Raw genomic sequence first — 25,107 nt, 5'->3', positions numbered from 1 at the left:
AGGATCGATTCGTTGGGCTTGATTAAACGGATTACGTACCTGATGATGCATTCCTTCGACTTTGTTACCGTCGACCTCCAGTATCAGCTGTCCTACTTCTAGACCACCAGCATCGTACGCTGCCCCGTGCTCCTGGAAAATGGCGAACGTCGTTAAGATCCATCGAAAATAGTGACAATGAAGGACAACAACAACAACTCACATGTATGTTGATGATCCGTGGCAGTGGATGCTTGGTGTTGGCTCCGCCCTCTATCGCGATGCCAAGAATGGGTTTCGATTTTTTCACCGTGATGTGTAGGTTTCCTCTATGGTCAGGTACTATATGTGGTGGCTGGTCTTGGCTTTGCTCCATCGATGAGCCATTCTGGTCCATCGGAAGCCGCTGCATCGACTGCGTTATTCGACCAGGGAAAATGGAATAGAAGATATGAGTATTCAGAGAATTCACAGTTCGAAAAGATTTTTTGTACACATTGCCGCTGGACTCCAGTACGAATGATTCCGCGAGCTGCTGGTGAACTGACAAACTTTTTTTGGGAGTAGTATTCAATATTTAAGCTACACATAATCTCATATAATATCTTTAACATAAAATATTATTACCATCGAAATCATATTCAAAGATAGTAATGTGTATAACTTCATACATTAAAATATACTGAACCGAAAATAACTGTTTCGGAACCGTATATTATACAATGTCGATCATAATAATTGAACAATAAAGATCAGTATTTTTAAATCAAATGCTTCTTTGAACGGAAGCAAAGTTATTGTATCCGATTTTATAACAATTCGTCGATTGAAAGTCGAGTAATTTGCAAAATAACATGGCGGCTCTACTAATGGGATGATTATTGGTTTAAAACTTTAGATATCGTATCAGGCTTCTGTGAGGAATTTTGGCGCATTGAAAAACATTGTGAATTCGACGTGAACTTTTCATTAGGTCACCTAAACTAATGAGAGTTTCTCATAGAATAAATAGAAGCACACATCTGCTTGGCTGGTAAGTAATTCATTTAAATTCAGACAGTCGCACTTGCTAGTCGAATGGACATTACAGCCGGAACATCATTATATATGCACACTTTGAAAAACTCTGTGATTTTACATATTTTAGGCAAATGTAGCAGTTTTCGTCAATTTACTTGGAATTACATTTAATATTGTGTCTAAAATTCCATGACATAAAATTCATAGAAATAAAAAAAATGAATGCTGGTAGCGCGACCACCGCGACTTGAACAGAGAACTGTCGATTTACAGACGTATTTTGCGATCCATTGATTCTATGTTCAAGTCGCGCGGCAGCCTCAGGATTCAATGAATTTCATGTCAATTTTAGACACAATATTAAATGTAATTCCAAGTAAATTTACGTGAACTGCGACGCTCCATTTATTTGCGTCTAATAAAATGTAAAATTACAGGGTTTTTTCGAAGTGTGTAGTGAAATGATGCGCGGTATTGAGAGTACAGTGTACACTGTACAAACGCGTATTATCGATGGCTGCATTTTCAGTAATACTTGACAGAAGGTGAGGAAAGTGCAAAAATTTGAACGAAAAGTGCGTCATCCACAATGTTGACAATGTAAAACAAATTCTGAGAAAGAAGTACGAATTATCAAGTTCTTTGCACCATGGGATACCAGGATAAAAGATCGTGGGGAAACAGGATGTTTCAATATGATGTTTTATTACTTATTCCGAAGCCATATTAGCGTAAACTTTAGCCGATATTACGAAAACAAAGTAAGGTTTGTAGTGAACTAAAATTAATCCCATTATTTCCAACAGTTCACCAGCAGCGCAGTACCAAATTTGTCCATGATCACAACAATCACAATACACAATGATTTTGAAAAACAATGCAATATAAAAATATCGGTTTACTTAGCTGCTTACTCTAGTCCTAGTCAAATGTCAAATTGGTTAAAACTTCATAACAGGGCGTGCGCGAAAATACTTAAACTCACAAACTAGTGCAGAACTAAATTTTAGCATCATAAACATCATAACTACAATTACTGCCCAACGAATTATTCGTGCTAAATAATCAAAGTTAGAAAAATGTGCCGTGTTTTACTATTAGTTATGTTAACTGTATCTAAAGATAGGAAAAGAAACGATAACAGAATGAAACAAATATCTTTTTTAAAGTTTTCTGATGTTTATGCATGACATGAACGAAGCACTGATGATCAGAATTACGACCGGTGAACATTGGTAATAACATCCAAAAATACAGCTACAACCAGCTGAAACTAGTTCTAAGGACAACACTCTTGCTGGCAGACAACTCCCAACCAGAGGCTGTTTCCAAAGTGCTCAATTCAACATGAATGAAAAAAATATGATGAACCTAGAAATTGAAATCTGTTATCGGTAATTTTATGAAATTGCAATGACAAGATTTCGTATTCAATAAATCATATAATCTTTTGAGATGTCGAAAAACTAATCAAATTAAGTTGAAAAGGCCTTTTATATTATTATTATTATTTTATTATTTTTTATTTCAGCTTATTTTCATGAAAGCGGTCTAACGTTGGCAAAGTCTACTAGTAAATATACGGAACGAACGTACAACTATTTTCAATGGTACTATATAAGAACAAAACTTTTAGGTAAAATTTGAGCACTTCGGAGCAACCTGGTTAGCGGGGACAACTGCAAACTATGCAAAAACTTGTTCTAGTTCACTATCCTGCTTCATTTACGCACAATGACGCCAATCAAACCAACGAAAGCGAAAACTTAAAACAAAAGGACGAACAGTTCGCCGTAGTAGGCTTTGCAGGGCCGTAAATGTTACCTGATGCCGTCTGACACCTGCCTCGGATCCCAACAGTGATCCACCTTCATCTTTCATATCAAAACTTCTAGACAACTTTGTGGCTAAATCCTACGGGAGAGAATGGGTGTTGTTTTGTTTGTTTGTTTGTGATTTTTTTTTGTTTCATTGCGCGATTCGATTGTTGAATTGAAGATTTCGGTGTACGAGTTTAATACGTTTGCCGTGGGATTGTTTGTTTGTATATGAACAGCAGGATGTATTTGTTAAATAATCAGTCGAAAAGAAAAATTGAAATAGGAAAATTAGTGGGTGACTCGTTCAACAAATAACGTAGAACTTATAATTGTTTCTATTTAACTGATGTTATAACAAAAACGTGAAATTTGACGGACAGATCGGTGTTCCAGGTGTATGAGAGTATGTAGCAGAGTAACATTAAATAAATTAAAAACCAAACAGATAAAAGTAAGCAATAGGTTTTTCAATTCTTCGAGTGGTTAGACTGATTTTTGAATCGAACGTTAGAACTTGACAACTGACAACTAAAAAAAACATAGTAATGTGCTGTCTTTCTATAATGATTGATGTTGTTTCCATTCTCGCCCTCCGTTTCTCTACGGCAGCTTGCTTTTACTGATGAAATGTTACAAGTGTGCATCGTTAGAATAACAACTATCAACTGCTTTTCTACATGAGAATTTCTCTACCGCGACGAAGCTACAGCCAGCGTCGTCAGTAACTGCAGTTTTATTGCATAGCGAGGCATCAGGCGTTTTATGTTTTCAAGCCGTTACAAAAATTACTATTCTACTTTAGAGTTACTTTATTACGAACTACAATACCCATAGCTGATAAAGGTGGCCAAAAAATTAACATAGTATTAGAATTTTCATTCAGGTTTCAGTCCGTTATCTGTGTTTTGACATGTGTGCACAATTGATGAATATTATTTTCAGAAAATATTCAGAAAATCGAACAGCTCTTCTTATGCTCCTGATTCTTCTGATTCTTCTGACTCTCCTGATTTTCCTGATTCTCCTGATTCTCATGATTCTCCTGATTCTCATGATTCTCATGATTCTCATGATTCTCATGATTCTCATGATTCTCCTGACTCTCCTGACTCTCCTGATTCTCCTGATCCTCCTTATTCTTTTCATTGTTTTTATAATCTTTGTTCCCCTTATTCTCCTAATTCCCATCATTTTCCTTATTCGCCGTATTTTCTTTATGCTCCTTATTCTCCTTACTCTAGTTATTCTCGTTATTCTCCTTATTTCTCTCATCCTTTTTATTCTCTTTATTCTCCTTATTATTCATTTAACTTCACTAATTTTCAACAATTTTCATCTTATATTCAATATCCTTGTTTTGCTTACTATCCTTGTTCTTCTTATTGGCCTTTTTCTGTTCATCATATCCTTGTTATTTTTGTAATTCTTTGAATTTTCCTTTTTTTAATCATTCTACTGGTTTTCATTCCTCTCCTTTCTTTCCTTATACACCTTTTTCGTCTTGTTCTCCCTATTCTTCTCGTTTTCCTTATTCTTCTTACTCTCACGGTTCTTCTTATTCTCATTATTTGTCTTGTTCTCATTGTTTTTTTGTTCTCCTTACTCTTCTAGTTATTTTTTCTCTCCTAATTCTTTATTTTTCTTACTCACATAATTCCTTTTTCTTCGTTTTCTCCTCGTTCCTGTCGTATGCGTTTTATCGATCTTTCTTTCCACTTGCTTAATTCCTACGGTGTTTTTCAAATCAGATTTATACATATTCCGTTTATATTCTGGGGGACAGGTATAGCGTTGTGGGTATGGCGATGCCTTCCATACAGTCTGTCTGGGTTCAATTCATTCCATTTGTTATTGTCAATATTATTATTATTATTATCATTCCACATGTCAAGAGTTTCATTGCTTTTTGTTGCTTTTTACTGAAGAGTAATCTTTCATGCTCCTGATATCATTTCCTTACTAGATCACGTGACTTCTTAGTTTCTTCGGAAAGGTCTATGCTTTAGCGTTTTTTCCATTATATCTTTCCTGAATGTCGCATTTTTTTTCACTACTCAATTAGATACCAAAGACAATACTCGACTGAACACGGTTTGAAAAGCCATGCTCTGACAAGAATTAAAGTTTGTTTGCCTGTTCATATTTCAAAATTTTACTTTTTCATATTTTTTCTTCCCAAAAAATTGAAAAACATGATATATTTCAATGAACTAGAAAATTCTAAGATTTTTCGTAACTATCATTCATAATTTAGATATTCGTTATTTTAAATTAATCTCATTAGTCTATCATATTTCAACTTCATCATCAAGTTCTTCGTTGTATTTGTTGTTATTTTAATTATTATTTTCTGTATCCGTTCAAGTTTTATTCTTTATTACACTCTACAAATATATTTTTCTTCACCGTTAACGAGAAATAGACCGAGAGGGAAAATAGATAGATATAAATATTGTTGCGAGGGAGAGAAACAGGATTAAAGCCTCCACCCTGCTCTACCTACTAAGCTACTCTGGTATATGTGGGAGCACATCCCAGCAGGCAACCCGATTAAGTGCATAAAACACATATAACATAATGCTTTACACACACTAGTTGAAATTCATCACTTGCTGCTGATCTGACATCTTGCATCTTGCTCCTACCATTTTTTCTGCAAAATTCTTACTTTGACGCGACTTTATTTACCTATCTTCCATGTCGGTATGGTTTTGGTTGGCATTGATGTAAAGCTTGCTTCATTTAGAATTGGAATCAAAATTTTGCTCATATTGTGGCGCTCCTGGTGGATGGATTTGGAAGTTCTTGGCGCTCACGTGTCGGGAATTTTGTCAGCTTCACGTATGATTTTTGACATTCCGAAAATCGACTGTACTTTGTAAACAATCAACATGGAAGCCGAAAGAAGGGAAAAAATTGTACACAGTTATTTGGAAAATCCATCGGGTCTGCATCTAGGCTAGCTAAACAGCTGAAATTGCCCAGAAATACTGTATGGCGCGTTATCAAACGGTATAAGGAAATATTGACGACGATTCGGAAGCCTCAAGCCAATCGTCGGAGTAGAACTGTCGACCAGAAACTGCGTGGTAAGATTTTGAAGACGATTAAGAGGAATCCTAATCTGTCGGACCGTGATTTGGCCAGAAAATTCGGTGCTGCCTATAGTACCTTGGGGAGAACTCGACTCCAGGAAGGAATCAAGTCGTGTCAAGCTAGCAAACAGCCAAATCGGACCATAAAACAAAATAGTGTGGCCAAAATTCGTGCTCGGAAATATCAAGGCTGACTTCAGGCAAATCCCAGGTCAAAAGTTTTACTTGGCAACGGCTCGGGGGGATGTTCCAGCCAAAATTAAATTGGTTTTTGCCGACAAATTTGCAAGAAAATTTATGATTTGGCAGAGCATTTGCAGCTGTGGCAAAAAAACGAAAGTTTTCGTTACAAATAAGACAATGACACCGAAACTATACCACCAAAAAGAGTGTCACCAGATTTGGCAAGCTGTCGTTACAGCAAAGTCGTTCAAGAATGGTATGCAGAGAAAGGGGTCCAGTTTGCCCCCAGTACCGCCCTATTGAGAAATACTGGGCAATCATGAAGAGGAGAGTCAAAGACATCAACCAGATGACGACCTGGTGGAATAAGATAGCTAAAACGATGGACGAAGAAGGTGTGTGCCGCCTAATGAGCCGTGTTACAGGAAAAATTCGAGAATTCCTTCGGAACCGTGACGAATAATTTTATCCGTATTTTTTCTTGAAAGTATGAAGAAAACGCTACATTTATATAAAAAAATGTCTTGAATTCAATAATAAATAACTGAAATACAGGCAATTGTCTTTGTTCCAATTCTATCTGAAGCAAGCTTTAAAACAGTAACTGAGTTCAAAGCAGCTTCAGTTCGAAACTCATATCTTCTCACGTAAATTTTGTTTGGCATCGCTAGCTTTTAGTGACGTGAGCAGTAACAGTATGCAACAAAAATCAGCTGATTATACAGAAAGTTCTGTTTTGGTTGGTTTATAATTCATTTCCGGTATTTCCGTTTCTACTTCAACGTCTTCGTTTCACTACATAAACTAATAAATGTTTCATCATGTAAACTAATAAAAAGTTATTTAATAATTTTACTGCTGTATTAAGTTTATTTTAAACCAAGTGTTATAACTGTCACTAAACGCAACGAGTTACGGTATTGATAATCTGCCTGTCTGTAGTAGGAATCATTTTCCTATTTCAGTCAAATTCAGAAGATTACTATGACCAAGTTGAATGTCATGATTTAGGTTAAAATAGTTTAATCTGGATCAACTTGGATAAATATTTCCAAAATACAAGAACCAAGAAATTTGGTAGGTTAAGACATTTACTTGAACCCACAATCGCTTAACGCCCAGATGATGGTCACCCCCAAGAGAAGGATCCTACAGAATATGCCGACGATGGAAATAATGCCTTGGTGAGTAATTGTAAAAGTTGATCTAGTTAGCAAGTTAGGGTAAGCTAGACGTATGTTGAGAACAAAAAAAAAGAGACTAAACAATCTAGTGCGCGATAGAGAGGAGCTAAATAAATTTGTTTTTTTCGAACTGAAAAAATGAACACTTTAGTATTACGATCCGCCTGTTCGGCGGACAACGTTTCGGTTCGATCTTCGATACTAAGAAAGAGGTGCCTCATCATCATGCTACTTGGTGCAAAGAAACAAAGAAAAATAAAAGATACGGAAAACTAAACTGTCTTCAGAAACTAGAATCAATCGAAAGGTCTTTACAGATTCAGTTTTATTCGAATGGATAAAATCAAAGGTGTCCATTTGTATAAATATACGGAAATCATGAAATGGCGGAAATATAATCAGACTTAATCCTATCCTCTCTTTTGGGGGATTTAAATTTTGCAACCAACGTTTCTTTTGGGCCAGATTTGGGTAGTTCAGTGAGAAGTTTTGTTTTTGTTTAGTTAGAGACGGAGCTCATGCAGTCACAATTTCTAATCTACATTCAATAAGAAATCAATAAAAACCAAAACTATAATAGACACTGCTAGACTAGGTGGAAAAAAGTGATTGTCAAAAACATCGAGAACTTGTTGAAAAATAACTATCTAAAATCTAACAAAGCCAGCTAATGGTACTGTTGAGAAATAATTTCTAGATTAATCAAAGCACTAGTAAATTTAAGCTCTAGATGGAATCGGAGCAAACTAAAAAGTCGGATTGAAAAACTTTGTTCGGGGTGAGAGGTAAAATACATACTTATAAAAATGGACACAGTTCGTGCTTCGCAATATCATTACTGGTGCGAACTAGATTTTAAGTTTCAACAACACGGGATTCGGTGAGTTTAATCGGAGGATACCGACTTAGGAAATTATCATTTCAAATACTACTTAAAAGTACTTTAATTTTTTTTTTAAAGAAATAAAAATGATACTAAAAATTGAATCAAAAACATAATTATTTTAGTGATACGTTGCGATAAAAATGGAAATGAACTCTTAATAAAACTCATCAAGAAATCAACACCAAAACTTGGAACGCAAAGGTAGGATTTTTTTTATTCAAAAGAAGAGAAAAATACGTATCCATCATGATTTAATAAAAATTTGTAGCACGTAAAGAAAACAATTTTCAAAATATTGCACTTACGAGAGGTCTTCCCCAGTACCAAGATTTGACTCGTTGCGTTAAACCACCTAAATGTGATCGTAATCCATCTAAGTAGCTCCCCTGTAAGATGTTCGTACATACACACACATATATGGATTGCGCCGATAATTTTGGATAACGATTTTCGGGAAGGAGAAAAGGAATAAACAAATGGTGATTGGCACAAATAAAAGAGAAATAACGAAATAGTTAAGGGTTTCTAAAAAACAAATTCAACGAAACTACAAAATAAGAATACTATCAATTCTATTGAGAATGTTTTAAACAATTCTATTATTCTGAAACATTATCTAGCTGTTGGAACGGAACGAATTATCTATTTCTAGCCTTGAAAAGTACTCATTATAAATTTCGAAAAATGGATTATAACTAATTGAGATCACTACTTGAAACTGTGAACACATTGAATTCGAGTTTTAGCCTTCTACATGAGCTGTGAAAATTCGGATGACGCCCTTCCTTGAACAAACAGAGTCTGTATTCCTCTACGGGGAAAGTCCTCATCGAACCTAAATCTACTAACTTGATCCTTCTGTGTCTTGTTTGTTTTGTTCTTTACCGAAATTGTTTCTCATACTCAGTGTGATTCAACGAACGAAATAAGTGTGTATAAAACATACGGTTAAAAATCATAACTAATGAAGTTATGTCAATTGACACAGATAAAGTTTTAAACTATTCATATAGCATGAAATGATTTGCTCACCTGATCCTGCAATGGAGTGAAAAGACATGAAAAATTAAGTTGTATTATGTTTTTCAATCTGTTTCATAGTTGAAGTAAATATGAAAGACATTGCACAGTGCACATTTAAAGACAATATTATTTCTAAAATCATGCATTTGCTTCCGCCAGTACTGTAATGAATCATTTAAAAATTAGAAATAAAATTGAAAAAGCTTCCAGTGTTTTACCCGAAATGGGAGAGTTTGTTGTAAACTTCAACATCGAAGTAACTAATATAATTCCGGGCCAAAAACAATCTTATTCATTGTAGTGACGAGAATGTTTAATGAGAGCCCTTTTACTCTACTTGTGTCAGTATAAATTTAATTGGTATCGTGTGCAATTCTGCAGCCGGGCAATAACATATTTTTATCTTGCGTTCGCCTAACACCAGCTAGAGAGCTAGTTAGAAGAATTGTTTTGTGTGTCGAACAAGGGGCAATTTTTTCATCAATTTAGCATTCGAGAAGAATGCTTACATTATTTATTTACGACGAAATTCAATGATTCGGTTCGTTTCAAGAACAACGAATCGTTTTCAAAGAACTGTGATACTAACTTCTATTAAAATTTTCAATAAACAAAACTAATAGTAATTATTACTATTAGTTTTGTTTATTGCAAATTTTAATTTTAATAATAATAATAATAATAATAGAAGGAGTAAAATTGGGTCAAATTGTGTTGCGAAAATCTATATATATATATATATATATATATATATATATATATATATATATATATATATATATATATATATATATATATATATATATATATATATATATATATATATATATATATATATATACATGTATATATTTATCAACAACATAGCATAATGACTTCGGTTCACATATAAAAGACAAAGAAAGTATTTTCGACTTTCTAAGTATGACAACATTTTAAAAACAAGAACGATTAATAACATAAATCGATTATAAAAATCGACTTGCTAGGCAATACGCGAAATGAAGTGATAGTTAATTCAACTTACCGAGTCGTAATCCGCCCTTGACAGCTGAGTTTCACTGCCTCTCCTTGGTCGCGATGGATCATTGTAATCCTGGAATGAAAAGAGATACAGAACGGAGAACACTTCGTTATTTTCATTGTGTTCTGGAAAGTCAAAACATTTTCTTTCTAATGAATCGGTTCGCTACCAGTAGGTCATTCGTCATTGGTCTTCTGCTTGAAAAATCTCTTTCTCATCGTTTCATCACTTTCTCTGAGAAGAACTTGATTCGGTGAAAAATCGTCCGATGACATTCTAAAATGTTCGTTGTTTTTTGTAAAATGTATCTGTAGACAAATTTGCATCATTTGAATGTGTGTTAACTAAGTTGTGTTTTCCGAAAGCTGTGATGTTCAATATTCTACCATCTATCATCATTATTTGTGATTAGAATGAACAACGTCTAACAGCTTCCAATGATATGCGTACTTTGTTAACAATGATCATAACCGGATGCTGCTCGAGTTTGGGACAAATTGAGAGACAAAACAATAAACAAAATCAAAAATCACCTTATTCTTCAACTGTTTGACAACATCGCTAGACGACGAAGAAATTTTCTGGCGGTTCGGGTGATACAGAGGGTTCAACCCTAGGACACCACCAGCGGGGGGTGAAGTGGCGGTGATTCCGTAACCGAAACTACCCCGGTTTGGCGTTCCCCCTGGCCCTAGTTCCGTCATATGACGCGATGATGATGAGGATGGTGGATGGTGATGAAGGATTGGTCCAGCCGAGAGAGGGCGGTATGGTAGTGGTGCTGGCGGGCTGCAGGCGCGTGGTACAATACGGAACAAATAGAATCAAACATACAGGTCAGGGTATGGAAGACAATAGAGGGTCAAATGAAAAAGAACAGAACAAGGAATGTTGGTCCAAATGGGAATACCGATTGCGAATATCCGGGAAGGTTCCTTTCACTGTCGTCACCGTTGATTTTGCCGCACCAGAGTCATCCACAAGAGATCTTCCCGTTGCTTCGATTACCTCCAGATCCGTATCGGAAACCTGTAATTTAAACGGGACGGGACGCATGCTCATTTTTGTGGCCATTGACTGGAATTATTTGCGCGTTGTTGCCTTCGATTCGACAAGGAATCAACGGTTTGATGCGACATTTCAGAAGGTCATGTTTGGGTGGAATCCAACGTTACGAATCTACTGCTACGAATAGTTTATAAACTAACAAAAGCTTTTCTAAAAGAAGGCATTCTCATTCCATTCAGACTTCCCGTGGGCGAAGAGCAGGCCGTGAGTAGAACTTGGTGTAATTTACAAAACAGATATCACTGTATGTGTGTGGAGTCGGTATTTACAACAAGAATTATCACGTTTTCGGACTGAACCAGCAGCAGAGTTCATTAGCGAAAAGTGAGAGATTACTACAAAGTTGATACTAGATAGCGGCAGCCTACTAAAATGCAATTACAATTTGCACAGTTGAAGAAAAATTGAGTTCAACTTGAAAAGGAAAAAATTGTGATTAGTTTGAAAGAGTGTATAAGTGAGCATTTCAACATACACGAAGCGCGCGCAAGAGCGAAACATTTTATATCGTGGTGTTTGTGTATTGAGCATGTGTTTGTGAGGTTCTGTGAAAAGCAGTGCGGTAGAAAAAAACTTCCTACTAAGAAAAGTGCTTATCATCTAATTTTAGCATAACTGTGGAGATAGGCGAATAATGTAAGTAAAAATTATGCGAATAATGTAAGTAAAAAAAATTTCGATTAAATTCGGGCTTAGTTAAAATCTTTCAGAATTATATATCGAAAGATTGCAGTGTAGGCTGACTAATTATCAAAAATATGGGCAATTTCAGCACTCTAGATAAACAGTTGTTTTTTTTAAACGTGAAAGCAACTTTCTTCCTTACTGATAAATAAACCTTCGCGATTAAAATATTAAATAATCTGACATGTTCAATTGTAATTTACACTCAACGACATAAGAGAAAACTACTTTGGCATTTTTCTTCAATGGTTGTGTTTCTAAGATAATAGTTTGTCCCTAAATTAGCTTCCAATAGTTACCAGATGTAGGTCTGCGCACATATAAACAACTTACGCACTTCACAAATTACATTGAAAGTAGCATCACACCGACAAAGAAAAATAATACAATGCAGCAGACCCCGTCAGTTAAGAGAAATTACATTTCAGATTTAAGTTCAGTAACGCCATTGTACGGTATCAAATTTACCATATCATGTCAAATATAGAAGTGTGCAGTGCCGTTAATTTCATGCGCACCAATTTAACACTTTTTTGCCTACTCGTATGCACTTGATTTTTGGCGCCGACTGCGGGCGCCATGCTCCTGATTATCTTGGTAATATAATGTCTTTGAATTCAGACTACCATAACTATTCGGTAAGCTAGTGATGTGTTTTATATTGTTAGAGTTTGAACTCAGCTTGGAGCGAAATCAATCTTCAGTTCAGCAACGCCATCGCGCGGCATCACATTCAACCTATCATGTCAATTGTATGGATGCGCAGTGCTGCTTCTGATTATCTTGGTAATATAATGTCTTTGAATTCAGACTACCATAACTATTCGGTAAGCTAGTGATGTGTTTTATATTGTTAGAGTTTGAACTCAGCTTGGAGCGAAATCAATCTTCAGTTCAGCAACGCCATCGCGCGCCATCACATTCAACCTATCATGTCAATTGTATGGATGCGCAGTGCTGCTATTTTGGTGCTCACGATTTTGACATTTCTCTCCCTTACTGTACGAGATTCGATACAGACTCGCCTGAGGGCGACATGCTCGCAGAAAAGTATGTTGCCAATGATTTGTTCGGGAAATGTAAGAGCTGGATATCTTGTTAATATGATGTCTTTGGTTTGAATCAATTACAATGAAACGCGCATTAGATTGTAAAACTCGATCCGAAGTCAAATAGGGCAACTGCTCTATTGATCATCCCAGCTCCACCATTCATTTCAAATAGGAAAACCGTTAGGTTGCTGTCAGAGTGAAAGCGTCACGCGAAGCGTCTGGACGCGTGTGATATAGTGTGACATTTGATCATACTTTTTTCGGTTTTTTAACGATATCAAACTAACTAGAGATTATAAGAGGAGAAAGAATATGAAAACATAGAGCCGTAGTACTCAAGGAAGAGCAAGGATGTGAAGAATAAAGTGCGGAAAAATGAGACGTGACAAGGGTCATTTAAGTAAGCAGAAGGCTTCTCGTATCTAAACGTATCATAGCAAACCTGTCAGAGTGAATGCGATGGGAAAACAGTACATCGCATTGAATCGTTTCACTTCGGTCCGCGTTCCGCGCTCACTCTGACATCAACCTTAGTTAGAATAAGATATGCCATCTCTGCTCAGCAAATTGGTTCGACGGTTAAGATGAAAATAGGTGCAATCACATCGAACTTTCGCGTCAGAAGTGTTGCACGTTTTTCTTTTAATTTTCACAGTAATATTTCTTATTAGGACCGATTACAACGCACTATTGGTACAATCCCCTTATTTTTTTCTTTTGAAGAGCCTAGTTAATATTGCATGCATTGGGACTGAACATTTTGGTCAACATTTGCTCAATTATGAAGATTTTTTTCGAAAGCTTCAAGAAAATATTGAAAAATCTTTTCAAATGCGGAAACTGACTAACTCCATGAGCTTTCCAACCTCGTTAGCCACCTAGTGGCTACTAGAGCAACTATGGTTGACGATGAAATATTTCACTGCACTTGATTTTTTTTCGTTCTCTCCGTGTTGGATCATAGCCTTAAAATAAATCTTGTCATATGTGCAGTAGGAGTCAGTAGTTTGTGAGTATTATCAGAACTCTGAAGGTAATTTGATTGGGAATTCTGAAGCAGAACAGCGTGTGGTGTTCTATTTTATCTTTACAGGGCAAGTAGATAAACGACTGGTACACACTGAGTTTTGATTCCTGTATTCGGTAATTTTTCGACGAAAATTTATGGTAAAGATCATAAATAACCTTATTTTTCGGTACATGAATTTTCTTTTACAATAATTACGCGAATTTTTACCGGACGATCGATTACCCGTAAATTTTTCTACAGAATTTTGTGAATACAAATACAATTCATGCGGCAATTCTGAATAATCGCCGAATACGGTATAAACAATACCGCCCGATTAGTAAAATCAATGAATACTAACTGTCAAACGGAAAACGTTTATAGGAAAAGAATGGTTGTATCATTGAAAATTTTAGTTATTTTTTTTTCATCGATGTATTTAATAGAGCACACTGCCTTAGCTTTAAAATGCTGAGGCCATTGGAAATTTTAGTTAGTAGTTAGTTTAGTTAGTAATATTACCTAATATTAATTTTTTACAGGCTTATAATATGTTATTACTGCCGACAGAATACTCCGAATCACATCGGCATGTACATAACTACATAAAAAAAAACACTTTCCAGTGTTCAATATATTTTTTGATTGCAATTTTGGAAATTCAATGCTCATGGTGCAAATTTTAATTTCTTGAAGCGACAAATAATAGGAACATATCCGACTGAAATGTTTACATATGCCGATACAATGAACTTTCTCTCATCAACATCAACATAAGAATAATGAATTTTTTATCCGATTTTGGTCTACATTAGGCAAAGAACCCGACGGGTTCTAATTTCCTTCATTCGATTCTGTAAATAATCACATATGTAAAAATAAACAAATTCAAAACCAAAAAATCACAACCGTAGAAGGAAAAAAATTTTTATTTTGTATATTCCGAAATTCCTTCTAAATTGAGAATCATCATTATCGTCGGTACAATTTACTTGAGATGACTAAGTCGATTTGGACAAACTTGGGATCGTTTTGAAGCTGGTCACTGAACACGGATCAGTGGATTATGCTGAGCACTTCTAGGTTTGGATATAAAACCGTATCAACAATGAAACTGCCTAACCACATTCTTCGTTTGAAAGCTGCAAAGCTGCAATCAAACGAATGCTATTGTAATGAGACTATTTGAATGACAAGAGAAATACGTTATCAAGATTCAACAAAAAGTATCAAGATTCATCAAAAAGTATTATGTATTCATCTATATTATATTCGTGTTTGAAAAGACGCTAATCGAATTTTAGGAAAGAATTAAAATTAGGGACCGCCCGTCTGTTGCTACTCCGTTATTGATCAGAACCAATTTTCTGAAACAACTTGCTTGGGAAAAGCACGTTGTTTCACATTGTGTAAACTGCATTGATCCCTGCATGCTGATCAATACCGACGCCGGCCACGTCCGAATGCAGATCTTCTTGGGAAGGAAGGATTGTTAGTTCAATGCTTGTTGCTACTAGAAACCGAGGAATCCTCTGCATTTCCACATGCATCACAGGAAGGGGTTGTTTGTTAGTAATTTTTCGAAAAATATTATCATTGTTTATGCTGTTTATGTGTTTATTGCTCTGGGTAGCCGGCTACCCAGAATACGCAGAAATTTTATCGCGTTTTGTATTAATATGTGCTTGCTACTAAAATACGAAATTTCTTCCGAAGCTCGTGAAACAGCCGGCTGTCGGGAAGTTCGATATAAAATCATAAATTTGATTCATTGTGTTCTGTTTTTTTTTTTTGTAATACTGGCAAGATATCACTGGATTATCATCAATCGAACAACAACGCCTTACGCGATTCGAAGTAATTTGATATCTATTCCCTAACCATCATAATAAAAATACTAGATGGTCACAAAAAATATCTGCACGGTTATAAACTTCCCCGAATAATCGACGGAGTTTAGTCTAGCCCGACTTTTAGTAAGAAAAAATTTAATAAGACATTATAAATAAGAAAAATGTGAAATATATCTAAGGAACGATCTCACCAGTATCCTATTCGCATTGCTGTAATTAACGCGAGATGACACACTACTGAGAGAATAAAATAAATAAATGAATTTTTGTATAAGTTGCACAATCGTTTTAAATAAAGCAGATGTAACTACATTAGAAATTTTCAAATAAATTTCCCGATTCTTTATTAAGTCATACAACTATAAACGTAACTTTGTTTTTTGGTTATTTGTTTAGATAGTTTCACTATTGATTTTCCAAGTTCATATGAACGTTCGTAAAACATATATATTTCAATGTAATTCCATTTCTCTTTAGCAAATATCACTGATTGTAATCATTCGTTATCACTGATGTCATAATATAAGACGAGTTGTTATTCGTAATATTAGTTTAATTCCAAGAAATGTGAAACAGATCGTAATGTGGAGCAAGGATGACATATGAAATAATTATGTCATAGTAATTTTAGTGGTTAAGTCAGTTTTTTGCGGTAACGTCCTTACAAATGAGATGAAGTAGGGACCCGTTACCTTATATATTTCATACATGAACTTTGATTGATTGTGTTTCGGTGAGGATATTGCACATAATTGCGCGGTAACGTAAAATAATATATCGATATAGAAAATTGTCTAAAATTCACACATTTTCCAGAACACTAAATATGGCTTCTACGAGAAGACCACTATTTGTTTTCGTAGAAGACGGTTCTCCATTATCCGATGAAATCTACATTTTCAGCGAAAGAAAAAAAATGACCCGGCTCATCGTTACCCTCGCATTACTGTACGCTGCAGTAAACAGTGAGCCACTTTTTGTTTTCAATCATCTATTATTAGGCTTCCCCTTCTCTGCCTGCCTGTCTGTTGAAAGGCGATTTTTCCCAAATGCTGAAGGCGACATTGCCTGCAAGTACGAAATTACGGGGATTGGCGCGGGCAAATATTATTGTTCGAGGGGTTGAACCTTGGGAGCTCCATCCTAACGCCAAGATGTGATTTTCAGTGTTGCAAAACCCCTTGCGTACGAATGATTAACGCAAATAATGAATCCCAGGAGCGCTTCGATGACAGCATTTTCAACTGTTTGAAGTAGGCCCGAGCAGTAGGCGCTCTCTGTGGGATTTCTATATGTTTATCTTTATTACAGTTGCATATAAACAACAACATCAACAGCGCGACAGTTGGGTTTTCTCTGGCTCTCGCCTAATGCGATTGGTACACATTTTAGATTTGGGTACTTTTCCGCCATTATCACCCACATCATAGTGGAATATTTTTCCAGGGTGAAGACTGCTTCTTGATCGTTATAAAAATATTCCAATTATGCACGTGCCCTGGAGGGTCGTTCATGGGTGACCCTTTTCGGAGAAAGTGTAATTGCATGTGGTGACCACCGCTGCAATTTAATTAAATCCGGACTGACGAGTTTTGAATTCGTTGAAGGTAAACCTGAATAATTACATAAAGAATCAGTGGAATTTTTGCGAGCTATACTAAATGCATATATGCACGTAATTCCGGTCCTTATGAGAATTGCTTTTGCTTCAAAATATGAGTAGAATTACTTTATATTAAGAGTATTTAATTCTGGAACCGCAAATTCTAAATAAGCGTATCGCAGGCTATTGTAGGAAATCAAATCAAAACTACCTTCGTCATCTTTGCTTCGGAACAAAGAAACAATACAAACCGAATCTTGCTTGACAGCTCATCAAAATGTAAACAAGTCAGTCCACTTGTTTTTACGTACTTCGACCGGTTGTCTTATTTTTACCTTCATGCCAGTTTCCATGCACTTGATAATTTCGGTTGGTTTTACACATCCATTTTGTTGACACAAGATTGGAGGTTTTCTTGTTCGTACGACAAAAAACAAGCAGAAACAAGTGCACCGGACAAACTTGGACACGGTAGGTGTAAACAAAGACACCGAAAAGATGTCTGCTACTGCTTCCAGCGATAAGACTAGTCAGTTGTCGGCCATTGAACATGTGTCATAGCTTTGTAGACTGTGTTCTACAGTGCCTGCTTATCCGGCAGCTCGATTTCATACAGAAGGGCACAGAGTTGCTAATCCTTGCCTTATAATTTACGGCCACCCTCGTTGCATCGTAGGATGAAAACAAAAACGCACTTGGATCGGAATTCGCCCGATGATACCGGTAATTGACCGAGCGACCGACCGATGGACACGGTCCATTCAATATAATTTATCTGCCGATTTCATCGCTCCGTGGCGTGGTTTGTTAGAGTCCTGTTGTAAGACCCGTGTATCGAATTGTCAGTAGTAGGATTAGTCTATGGTTCTTTTAAAAAGGGAGATGCTTGGATGGTGGTTGATTTGATTGGTTGAATGTATTACAGGGGCTATTTTTGGATTATGATGGTTTTTGCTATAATTATTTTTCCGTTGTTGAAGTCGGTCAAACTGATTCTAAATGTGTTCTATATTCTATTTATCTATATTTTCTAAAGGGTGTTGTTTTCAGGGTGCAATATTTTTTTTTAAATATGTAAATTTTGACCAAATTTGGTTTTAGTTGAAATATCAATTCATATGGCAATTATTTTGAATATGATTTCGGGCATATGGGCTCTTCTGTACGAACACCGTACAAACCGAGATGTATTACATTGATAACATGCCTAATATTGTCCTCCAAAGCATCCAAAGTGTTGACCAGCAACTTAACGTAGACTCACAACAATTAATTAATTAATTATGGGCAGTCCGATCACATGATCTAGGCGACCATCAGACGGGGACAAAACGTACGAGGACATGATTACCGAAGTCAATCGAATCCAATTGATGACTTCGATGTTCTGAAAAAAAAAAAAAACGTTGAGCATGGCACGGTAGCAGGGCCCATTTACCGTTAGCTCCATCCACAGAACCGGTGATACCACCAGTGTGAATTCCACGCCAAACAGTGCACTGTTCTGGGTGTAATAGTTTTTTGAGAACATCGTGAGGATTTCTTTTGCTTCAAAAACGGAAATTTTGGCTGTTTATGAACACCAGAAACATCACGAAATTTTCTGTGCGTTTCACGAATTGAACAATTGTTTGAGAGCGTTGTTTTGGTGCGAACTTATTCGTGATGAGTTTACGAAGATTACTTAATAAAACGTCAGAAGTGACTTTGACAATTGGATGATTAGAATGACAATTGAATGACAGAATGACGGAAGATGTGACACTCTAAAAAATAGCCTTTATATCAAATTCATTTATATGTGGAATAAAAGTTCACAATTTTATCCAATATATGTAAAACAAATATGAATGTGAACTTGCGATTAACTCCACATGAAACGCTAATCATTAAAACCTGACTCGTCAAACGACAGAATTTTACTACTTTTTGCGGCATGGGCGCAAAATAACAGTCATCAGTCATGCTGCTCGAAATAATAAGGAGTGTATCGAAAATAAGCTATCCACAAAATTTTCTTTCAAATTATGATAAAAAAACGTGTTTAATCCACCTAGCAGTGAGATGATACCTATTTTTATCAATCCGCATGTGTTTTTTGCATGAATATTCATCGGTGTTTAAGTTTTCATGACATTTTTTGTAATGAACCTCGTTTTAAGCGACAATTTGAGATTTTAATCACTCATTACTCTGTAATGTCGAAACTGCAAATCGGATCGAATTTGAATCTAGAAGTGTGATAATCGATTAAACATGCCATGATATGTAAGTTCCACTCTAGAGTTTACGGTAATTTAAGGTACTTCCAGAGCCGGTATTCAGGAACCAGCATAACCCAAACCGATTCGTATGGCCATATGACGAATAAATTACAACAGTTTTGAGTTCAACTTTGAAGCTTTTCGGGATTGTCATCTTCTATATCGGTTTGAATTTTAAAAATTCATCATCATGTAATTCGAGAACCGGAAGTCATAATTGGATAAAATAATTAATTTTTGTATATAAGTTTGTTTTAATTAAAATTTTTGTTTCTGAAATTTGATTAGGCTTTTTTTGAGAAAACGATTGAGCTTTGAGAAACGATTTTATACTGGAACCGGAATTCTAAAAGCGGTATGGCCGAAGTCAGATAAATTCACCTGAGTAGCTGTACACTTTACATTTGTTTCAAAACATTTGAAAATCAGTTAAGACATCTTTGAGAGATCATAGCACGAATTAAATTTTTAGGTGCCTTCTGATCGACAACTGAATACCACTAAAACTGAAAAAAGTTAATTTTTTTATCGACTATCCAAATCTGCTAACCCGATAAACCTGATTAAATTATGTGGAATAGACATTTTTATACAATCCCCGAAACCGGAAGTTGGATCTGACTGAAAAGCAAGATGTTTTATAGAACTTTGAAACTTTTCATTTGAATCTTAGATGATTTTTAGATTTCATTTGCATCTTAGATCGGTTCAGCCATCTTCAAGAAAAATGAGTTACACAATTTTGATTTCGTTTCACATATCATCCTGTAGTTCCGAAACCAGAGGTCGGAACCAAACATAATGCAGGAACTTTGTTTGGGAGCATACGACTTTTCGTATGAATCTGAATTTGTAGAAAAGAAATTTTCCGATAAAATTAATTGAAGTTATTTGTCACACACGCATTTGCTGATCTCGACGAACTGATTCGAATGGTATATGGATGTTATGTTGTTCCAGCATTTATTGCTGTAAGTAGTTTAAAACAAAATAATTAAAAAAAATTCTGCCATCATCTGGTTTATATATGTCATATTCGAACGATTATGTTGCCAAAAACGAGCCGTGCCAAAATCGGTCCGAGGCTAAATGTCATGAAAAAGAATGCTGTACACAATCCTTTTGGTTCTTAGAAACAATTGTATGTAACAGTATAAAAAATCGTGTTTTCCGTTGCTCCCAAGCATTTCTTTGTCATACAGCGCTCAAAACTCCTACTGCTGGAATAGGGGGAAAAGTCGCTTACAGAAAAATTTCGATATCTCCGTTAAAAATGGACGGATTTTAACAATCTATGGCTTGTTGGATAGGTATTACCGTGCGGAATCTAAGTCTGAAAACATATTCTGTTTTCAAGGTCAATTGTGACAGATACTGTCAAAAAACTGAAAATTTTGACATAAAACTTTGTATAACTCAAAAAGTAAACATCCGATCTCAAAACCATTCAATAGCGTTTTGGGTGACGGGGAGACCTTTCATTTGCGACTAGTTTGATGAAAATCGGTCCAGCCATCTCTGAGATCTCGACCTCTTAGTTGACAACACACATACGGACACACACACATACACACACACACACACAGACATTTGCTCAGTTCGTCGAGCTGAATCGATTGGTATATGTCATTCGGCCCTCCGGGCCTCGGAAAAATTTTCGAAAGTTTGAGCGAATTCTATACCTATTTTTTATATATATAAAAATAGGTAAAACGATATTTTATTCAAACTAAAAATTGTTCCTTTATTGTGCGAGGTTAAACTTGAGCATAATGAAAACCGGATGAAATTTAAGTTATTCCTTCACGAATTTTCGATGGAACGCTCTTCATCAAGTTCCGGACAAGTGTTGCATCGCATTTTTTGGACGCTTGAGCCTAAATTTTTTTGAACTCCTGCATGTTCCCAGCTGCCTAACCAGTCTTCTTGAAGACCCTCTTCACGATTGCCCAGTAATGTTCGATGGGTCGAAGCTGAGGGCAATTTGGTGGATTCATATTTTAGCAGCACTATTAATTTTTGCCATTCTCATATAGAAAGGCTATGCAATCACCGACTTCTCAACCTATGCCCCGATGGTCGAATGTCAAATACCATTCGACTCAGCTCGACGAACTGAACTAATATAATGTGTGTATGTAGCAAAAAATGCACATTTCGCAGAATGTACTCAAACGTGAGTCTATCGTTAAAGATCTAGATATCATTCTTGATATCAAGCTAGATTTCAAAAGTCATATCGACTATGTGATTTCTAAGGCATCCAAGCTTTTAGGTTTCGTTTTCCGCATCACCAAGAGCTTTGTCAATGTACATTGTCTAAAAGCATTATATTGTTCTTTAGTCCGCTCGACACTTGAATATTCAGCTGTTGTCTGATCACCTCATTATCAAATCGACATAGAGCGGATTGAAGCCATTCAGCATAAATTTGTTAGATTTGCCCTGCGTAACCTACCTTGGAGAGATCCTGCTAATCTTCCTAGTTACATCGATCGCTGTAAGCTTATTGACTTGGATCGGTTATTTGTTCGTCGAAATATCTCCAAAGCAACTTTCGTTGCTGATTTACTTCAATCACATATCGACTGTCCCGAGCTTTTGCAGTTGATTAATCTCGACATTCATCGACCTAATCTACGTTCCCACCCCTTTCTCAGATTACCTATTGCAAGAACAAATTATTGGTACAATGAGCCATTCTCCAGTATGTGCCGAACTTTCAACAACTGTTCCAATGTTTTCGATTTTCATTTATCTCGAAATATGATTAAACGATTGTTTCGTAATCACTTGTCAGATTAGCCTTACGATCCGTATTTGTTTTGTAACCGACAATATTGTTTTTTCGTTCAACCCCCACTTCGTGTCTCCACCATCTTCATTGGACACTAACTAGATTTGCTCGCAGAATTAACCCGGTCGTCCCTTCCTCTTTTTCTTTGTCTATCACCATGCTTTCTTCGATCACTAATTAGATCTACATGCCGATTCTAACATCGTCGTTAGTCCACGCTCCTTTACCACCTCCTCCACCAACCCTGGTACTCCATTCGCCTACCCACTGTTTTCTTCTCTCTCACCTATTAAGAAAGAGCACTATTACTGCCATGCAATGCTTGGTGTCATCAACTAGTTATAGGATTATAGATTAAGTTTTCATTGTTAGTTTTAATTGTTAGTTTTATTGTTAGTTCTAATTGTTAGTGTTAAGTCCAAATGTATCTGTTGGATCATTGTAATCTGTTGACACTGATGAGGAGGTTTTATGCCTGCTGGAGAGAGATTGCTAAATTTCATCTCCATCGGGCTTTTCCCTGCTCCCAAAAATAAATAAATAAATAAATAAATAAATAAACTGATTCTCTTCAAATAAGATTCGGATCCGACTTCCGGTTCGGGAGTTACCAGGTAAAATGTGCAAAATGAGCTAAAAAAGTGCACTCGATGTTCTCAGAGACCACTCATCGCATTTTCCGGCTTCTGGCTCCGGAAGTATAGGGTATTAAACTGCAACCTATCGTATGGAGCGATTATGTGAAAAATGCAAAAATCCTTCTATAGTTAGTTCAAAACTGTTTCAATTCATAGGTTATACTAGTTGCTGGAATAACGAATCGATTTCGACTATACCGGTTCCCAGCTCCCGGTTCCGGAAGTACCGGAAATAGTAGTCAAAAATTCAAAAACGAAACTGTCTTTATTTTCTCAGAAACAGCTAAGTCGATTTTCACAAACTTAGACTCAAATAAAAGGGTCAAAGTATATAAAAATAGCCTGATTATGACCTTTGCTCGGATCTCACTTCCGGTTTCGGAACAACAGGGTGAGATTTGTTCAAAATTTTAAACTGTCAATCAGAGCGAAAATGCAAAAAAATACGAAGAATTCCTATTTTGACTTGGGTTCAAACTGTTTAAAATTGAAAAGGTTATGCTAAAGTATGCCCAAACAAACTGTTTTGTTCCTATTCAATATGCAAAAGAATCCCTTAGTAATATTAATGAAAACATGAGTTATACGGGAAAGGTGTTATAGCACCACTACGTGGAGTAAAACAGGTTTTTCAGTATAGTTATGTCTGAATAAATTCCATGGTCATGATGAATTTGTTGATTACTGTCTACTGAACTGTGCTGGCAAAGTTTTGAAGATACTTTGTACAATGGGTAACTTAACGTTGTGTTTCATTATGATGATGATGCCTGTCTCTTTCATCGACACAGTTTCAATGAAATATGTTTTCCCTTTTTATTAAGATAATCTCTGTCACTAATTCGGGATCATTTTATACACCAATTTATTCATTTATGCGGGAAGTTCACAATAGCATGCTTTAGTGTTTATTTCGCAACATTTCTCAGACCAAGCGAATCAGCAATAATACGGATAAATTATTGTGAATAAAGGAAGGATAAAAACTTTTGTCGATTACGTCACTTTTACGATTATAACTCCGAAACTAGAAATGTCAACCATATGATCTTTGAAATCGACCCATAGCCAAATTTTAGTCTCGAACGAGCCTAGAATTATTGATATTAATGACATCATTCTAAAAATTAAGTGCTAACGAGTTTTGGCGTTTTCGTCATTTATGTCATAATATCACTGGAACCGTAAGTGACAGTCATTTTCACTTCAAACCTGTTTAATGAACCAATAGTAGTTTTCAAACAAGCCTAATTTTGTTGAAATTCCGTAACTTTTTTCCATAAATTATTAGAAAATACTCTTAGAAATGATACAGAATTAGTTCCGAGGTTACATGCGACCGAGAAGTTGGTGAAAAAAGGGAGTAGCGAATAAAAACTTTGTTCGGTTTTTACACGAAACCATTTTTTTTTTTTCAAGTAAACGGCATTTATTTGCAGTTGTCTTAAAATATAGGATTTCAAATATGAAAGAAATGCAATATAATGATCAACGTATATTTATGCGTGCAATCCCGCATTATTTTTGAATTTTTTGACTTTAACGAATGTTTCAAAAGCTATTTCTTTGAATAACCAAACAGTGAATAGCAAATAAAAGATTTATTCAATACACCTGATTTCAAATTAACGTGCTCATTGCCTTTGAAACAAAGTTTATATTTGAAATCAGCAAAAAATTTTGTTTCGAACGGAAGCATGATTATTATATTTTTTCCAAATCTTCATCAAAAATCGTCTAGTTCAAACCAAAATATCTAGATGAAGATAGAAAAATGTTTAGGTGGATCAATACAACCTGTATTTTCATATCTATGAGCTAAGCCTAACAAAAAAGTGATTAAACAAGGCTTGAGACTTGCATTAGACGTTGTTTCAAATTCATTCATCGGTTTTAGCTAGCTCTTGGAATGTTAATCTAACAAC

The 25,107-nt window shown here is 35.7% G+C and overlaps 1 protein-coding gene across 16 annotated transcripts in view; it reads right to left on the bottom strand.

The window, feature by feature from the left end:
* LOC131438189 (whirlin) overlaps positions 1-25,107 on the bottom strand; it is a 282,897-nt gene that overhangs the window by 10,959 nt on the left and 246,831 nt on the right. For 13 of the 16 annotated variants that reach the window (XR_009230891.1, XM_058608027.1, XM_058608034.1 and 10 more), the window contains 5 exons: positions 11,125-11,243; positions 10,748-11,003; positions 10,218-10,286; positions 203-394; positions 40-132 (listed from right to left, as the gene is read on the bottom strand). Coding sequence is in view for 15 of the 16 variants with exons in the window: in XM_058608027.1 (XP_058464010.1) it covers positions 40-132; positions 203-394; positions 10,218-10,286; positions 10,748-11,003; positions 11,125-11,243 (729 nt within the window). In the remaining variant the exon portion in view is untranslated. Of the gene's footprint in view, positions 1-39; positions 133-202; positions 395-8,759; positions 9,206-10,217; positions 10,287-10,747; positions 11,004-11,124; positions 11,244-25,107 lie in introns of those variants that run through there. The other 3 variants (XM_058608039.1, XM_058608042.1, XM_058608040.1) reach the window with 2 other exon arrangements.

Source organism: Malaya genurostris, chromosome 3 (assembly GCF_030247185.1).
Source record: "Malaya genurostris strain Urasoe2022 chromosome 3, Malgen_1.1, whole genome shotgun sequence".
Lineage (NCBI taxonomy): Eukaryota > Metazoa > Arthropoda > Insecta > Diptera > Culicidae > Malaya > Malaya genurostris.
This window is presented reverse-complemented; position numbering and strand designations above follow the sequence as displayed.